At 56.6% G+C, this 6,012-nt stretch overlaps 1 protein-coding gene across 1 annotated transcript in view; it reads right to left on the bottom strand.

The window, feature by feature from the left end:
* Positions 1 to 6,012, bottom strand: part of CROCC (ciliary rootlet coiled-coil, rootletin) — a 54,919-nt gene that overhangs the window by 47,060 nt on the left and 1,847 nt on the right. Inside the window, exons 3-4 of the mRNA XM_006145233.1 lie at positions 4,665 to 4,819; positions 67 to 188 (exon numbers count right to left, since the gene is read on the bottom strand). Of these exons, the coding sequence (XP_006145295.1) occupies positions 67 to 188; positions 4,665 to 4,819 (277 nt within the window). The remainder of the gene's footprint in view (positions 1 to 66; positions 189 to 4,664; positions 4,820 to 6,012) is intronic.

A 6,012-nucleotide genomic window follows, 5' to 3' on the forward strand; every position in this document is an offset into this window, starting at 1 on the left:
CCCGGCGCCCGCGCCCGCCGCCCCAGGCGGCCCTGCCGCTGCTGGCCCTCCTGGTAGGCCTGCAGCTTGCGCCGGTAGGAGGCCTGCTCCTCCTGCAGCTGCCTCCGCAGCTCCACGCTCTGCCGGGCCAGCCCCTTGGGCTCCTGCGTCTCCAGTTCCCCCGACTCCAGCCGCACAGCCTGCTCCAGCTGCAGGGAAGGCCCCTGGGTGAGAACCCTGGGCCTCCTGGGAAGGAAGGCTCAGCACTCTGGAGTGGGCACCAGACTGGGCCCAGACTCATAATGCCTTACTGCTGATAGCCTGGCACCCAGTGGGGAGCAGGCACCTGCGGGCAAGTCTACAATGCAGCGCACATGTGCAGTTGACTGTTACAGCCACACAGGGACACACAGAGCATGCATGGACACATGCACATGGGCACACCAACAAGAGCAGATGCACCTGGACTAAACCCTGGAGGCCTGCAGCGCTCCGCGTGCCTGTGCTCCAGACATGCAGCCCTGCGGCTGCTCACTGCTCACCTCGTGCCCATGTCCCCCGCCTTGCCCTCACGCGAGCTCAGCAAAGCCTGCACTTTTGCTCCCAGTGTTTCTTAGTACCTAGAACAGCCATGGCAGTGGCATGGTATGGCACATGTCAATAAATATGAGTTGATATCATGAATTAGTGGCCTGAGCACACGTGAGCACAGAGGTATTAGTACATACTCACATATCGCACATACAGACACACATACATGCAGTGTACATGGGCACCCAACCACCAGCATGACACAGATAAACCCCCCATATATGGCCATAAGAGTTCTAAGAGGTGCCCACTCACCCTATCAGTGCCTGTTAATCGCCACCCTCAAAGTCCCCCCCTCCCAACCTCATGGGAAGCCTCTGCGCCCACCCCTCCTCCACCCCAGGCAGATGGCAACTCCTTCACCCTCAGACCTGCTGTGGGCACAGGCAGAGGCTCTGGCTACCCCACTAGCCACAGAGCCCTCTTCAGGCACCTGCTGGTCCCACATGGCCTGCTCAGCCTCCTCCTGTTGGGGTGGGGGATAGAAGCACAGCACAGAAATGGGACGAAGCAGGGCAGTGAGGGGTGTACACAGGGTGGCGGGGGGCCAGCAACCAGCAGGGACTACACCCCAGGCCAGCTGACTGATGCCAGCCCCACACTTACCACCCTCTTCCCCAGTCCCTGGCTGCCACAGCCTGGGCAGAGCATCTACACACCCACCCATGCGGGCCACACTGGTCACAGGGGAGCCAAGAGAGGGACAGCTACTCACCCACAATAACCTTGGGCTGGGCCAGGTTAAACAAGAACAGCCCTCCAGGCCTGCTCTGACCCAGTATGCCTGGGAGGCGCTCTGTGAGCCACCAGCAGAGCCAAGGGCTATCATATCTCCACCCAGGCACACCAGAGTCAGGCTGACTGTGCCCCAGGGTGTCACCAACGGGAGGGCTGGCTGTGGCTGTTTGGGGGCTTTATCTTGAATTGGGGGGAACAAGGTCTGAGGAGACTGAAAGCACTAAACAGAGGAGCTTTCTACCTGGACCGTGCCTATAGGCCGTGGCAAGCACGTGCATGAAGCCCGTCTAAGTCAGGTGGTGGGCAGTGTCCACATCTGCATGTGTGGTGGCAGTGGCCCGAGATGTGTCTGTGAGCCATGCATCAATGGGTATACCTCGCCAGGCACGAATGGAGCGTGTTATGTCCTTTGTCACCACATGGGACCCTGTGTGTCTCTGTGTGGGCATCGGGTACATGCCGACAGCTTGGTGTGGCAGGACCTTCACATGAACCTATGGTTGCAGGTCTTGTCATGGTGCAGGTATGGGTCATCCGTGTGCACCAGCGTATGCATTTCAAGTCTGTGTGTATGAGGGGGCAAGGAGACACACGTACACAGTATGTGGATGAGTGTAGCAGTGTGTCTGGCCTCGATGGGTCTCTGGTCTATGCCCATGACTATATGCTTTGTGCACCTGTGCACAGCACTGCAGGGCTGGGGTGGCTGTGCTGTATCAGATGCTTTTCCATGGGACGTAAGACAATGTGCCAGGCTGTCTCTGTTATGGGTGTAGTGTGGTGGGGTGACACCATCCTGTGCCTGTGTAGGACTATGTGGGGTCTGGCTGTGGGTGCAGATCAGGCTGTGCGTATCCTGTGATCTGAATGTACCCCGCGTGCGGGGTGTGCATTTTTGTATGGCAGGTCTGTACATCTGTGTATCTCTGTGAGGGTCTGGTGAGGTTGGAGCTGTGTGTACTTTGCACACCTGTGTGAACCAGGTTCTGGCTGCTCCTGGGATTTAGAGGGGCTCAGGAAGTGGCGGGGTGCTCTACCCCTTTCCCCAATGCTCAGAGCCAGACCACTCCTGGCTGCACCTCACCCCTCTGCACAAACCTCACCCCTAACAAAACAGCCTTTCAATTTTACTTGCAATTAAAAAGGGAAGGAGGCCGCCCCCAAGCCAGGGATAAAAGAAGTTTACTGTCTCCCCTGGCAACTGCTGCCCTGACACCACTATTCAATCCACCCTGTACAGGTTGCCATGGACACTGAGACCACAGACCCAGGGGGGTCTGTCCTCTGGAGCCAAGGGAGATGTGGCCACCCCTCCTTCCATTGCCACCTGCCTCCCCTACACCTGCTCCTTGACACTGAGAAGCCCGGGATCTGTCCTCTGGAGCCAAGGGAGATGTGACCACCCCTCCTTCCATTGCCACCTGCCTCCCCTACACCTGCTCATCAGGGACAGAAAGAATGGGGGAAGGCCTCCACAGGGACCCTGAGGTCCTCTCTCTCTTACTAGGTGGTGGCCTCTGGAAGCCCCTGCCTCAGTTTCTCTATAGGATATGTGATCAACATGGCATAGATCCTGGCCCTGCCTCTACTCTCTATCCCAGGGGTCAACCTCACAGTGTTGAGTCTCAAGCCAGAGGTCTCGTCCTAGCTCCACTCCTGACACCGGGCCTACCATACCCCTCTCCATGCCTCACTCCTCAGGGTCCCCTCTGTGATCTCCAGACTCTAGTGTTCTCTGGAACCACTCTGTGGGAAAGGCCTTCAAGGTCACTCTCATTTAATGCCTCCCTGCAAGTAGGGGCTCACTCAGACCACCTGGTATGTTCTTCAGGGGCCTCCTCAGCCACATCCGGAGCTTGCTAGACCCCGTGCTGCAGCCCTGCCCCAGCAACTGTGTCCCAGCGAGAAGGAACCTGCCACCTCCCACCTCTTCATCCCTTCTGCCAATCAGAGGCCAGTGTTAGCCTCACTGTCAGTCCACAGTTGGCATTTAGGAGGTAGCCCTCAGGAGGTCTGGCACTGTTACAGGGGTCAAAAGAAAAGCCTTAACCAGGCGGGGCTGGCTCAGGCCTCAGTCATCAACAATGGGGGACTCAAGTCAGCCCGCCCTCCACACCCCCTGCAGACCCTGAGAAATTGACTCTGTGCTGTTCCCAGTGCTTGGGGCCACTCTGGGCCCCCCACCTGCTCCTCAGCAAGTCCCAACAAGTCGGGGGCTTGTCCAGGCCAGCAGGACACACCAGGACACAGACACACCCCACAACTGTACACGGAATGCACACCGTTTTCCCAACACCGTTGTGCAAGCCTCAGCATAGTCAGGCTCAGCTCAGGGAGCCAGGCTAGCCCTAGCTCTGCCACAAACACCTGGGGGACCCCAGATCAGCCCCTACCCCCCTGGGTCCCTCCAGCTTTCCAGGAACCCACAGCCCCGTGTCTCTTTCCATATGCAGGAGACAGAACTGCAGCGTAGTCCCTGAGCAAGGAGGCATTAGACCTGGGTTCTAGCCTTAACTGGCTATGTGACCCCCAGCATGGCTTTCCTCGGGGTCTCCATTTCCTCCTCTTAAATGGGCATTGTAATGGCCCTGACCTTGATGCAGTGCCCAGCACATAGTTGGCACTCAATAACCAGAAGCTACTATTCTTGGTGCCCACACACCTCCCACCTGCACACATCCCCTCTGGCCCCCATGCAACAGTCTCACCAACCTTCAGCCACATCACCTCTGCAGAGTCCTCTCCCACAAACCTGGAGGCCCAAAGCAGATAGTGCACAAGAGCATCCTGCACCCCTGGTGCCAGCCTCCCCACCCCAAGGACCAGGACCCCCCACAAACCTGCAGCACAGGCCCCTGGGTGATGCAAATTATATCTAGACCTGGAGACAGGCCTGGCTTCTCCCTCCCCAACCTGGACCTCATCCCCATGGGGAGGGGCAAGTCTTGTGGCCTGAGTCCTGCAAAGCACTACAGGCATCTACACCAGCTAGCCCCTTCAGACATGCCACAGCCACAAGGTTCATGAAATGGGAGCACAGGGAGATGTCAGAGACTTGAGGGCAGGAAAGGCCTAGAGGGGCCTTGTTCTCTGTGCCCAAGCAGGCCTGGAGCAGACGGGAATAAAACAGCCCCAGGGCCAGGCATTTTACCCATATCTCATTGAGTCCTCCTAGCAGCGCCATGCCATAGCACCATCCCCTCTACCGAAAACGGGCTCAGAGCAGAGTGGTTTGCTGGAGGCCATTCGAGTCAGCAGAGGCACAGTCAAACCCAGGCGGGCTTGACTGCAGGGCCCACATTTTGCCAAATGTTCGGGCCTGGTTTGGACTTTGGGGCCCAGCCCCCAGCACCCACCCTCTCGCTGACTGCGTTGTACTTAATGGCGAGCTCATCACGCTCGGCGCGGCTCTGGGCCAGCAGGTCCTCCAGGCGGGACAGTTCCTGCTGCAGCAGCTGGTTCTCCTCCTGCAGCGACAGCACCGATACCATCTCGGCGACTGGCAATGGGGCTGGGAAGGGACAGCAAGCGCATGGTTGGCTTCTTCTGCTGGGGTCCAGTGAGTCATCCTCCCCCAGACAGGTACCCTGCTCATCACTCGGGGCAAGCTCTATCAGGCCCTGAGAGGAGCCAGGGCCTGGAGCACCGGGCCTGCAAGCAGAGCTGAGGACAGCAAGGTCAGCAAAGACAGCCTAGAGTTAGAGCTAGAATTGCAGCGGACGCAGCTGCAGCTGAGTGTGGCCCCAGCAGGCCAGGAGGTACAGGAGGAGAACCAGGAGACTAGGCCCTGAATTCTTGCTCCTTCCCTCTCTAATTACTACTCATCTCTGGGCCTCAGTTTTGCTAATCTATAAAATGGGTGGAATAGGGACTGGCAGGTGGCGTGGTGGTTGAAGGTCCTGGACTCCCACGTGGCCGACCACGATTCAACTCCCGGACCTGGTGGCTTGCTTTCTCACTTTCCCACTCTTTCTTTCTTTGCCTCTCTCTGATCAAACTGGAAAATAATAATAATAAATAAAGTTAAATAAATAATTCTTAAAAAATTAAAATAATAAATAAATAAAATGAGTGGAATAGTAACCAGACCCTACCAGGAAAGCCTCACCCAGGAGAACTTCAAATAACTTCTAAAGCCAGGGTTCAAGATGATGTACGTCAGGATGTGAAGAGGAAGAAGAAAGAGGAGGAAAAGAAGGCCAGATGGAGAAGCAGTACTGTCTACCTTCTGTGGGCTCCCCATCCACCCTGAGAGAACAGGACACACACCACAGGCCACAGGCAGCTGCAGCCTGCTGGGCTCTCACGGCTCTCTAAGCCCCTCCCTGGTCTCCTCTTGCAGAGGGCCCATCCTTAACCTGGCAGTTAGACAGGGACTATGGCAGGAACACCGGAAACACTATTAAGGAGCCAGCCAGTGGCATGGTAGTCAGGGCAACCAGATCCCATACAGCTGACTGCATGGTCCACACCTCAGACCTGGCAGCTTAAAAACATGTCCACTGGGGCCGGCAGGTGGCGTGGTGGTTAAAGACGCTGGACTCCCACATGGCTGACTGCAGTACAAGACGCAGACCTAGCAGCTTGCCTTTGCATTCTCTCTCTGTCACTCTCACTGTCTTTCTCTGGTCAAATTAAAACAAATAATAATAATAAATAAAGTTAAAGAAAATAATTATTTAAAAAAAAAAAAAAGGAAACGAG

Source organism: Tupaia chinensis, unplaced genomic scaffold, assembly GCF_000334495.1.
Source record: "Tupaia chinensis unplaced genomic scaffold, TupChi_1.0 Scaffold000146_1, whole genome shotgun sequence".
NCBI classification, from domain to species: domain Eukaryota; kingdom Metazoa; phylum Chordata; class Mammalia; order Scandentia; family Tupaiidae; genus Tupaia; species Tupaia belangeri.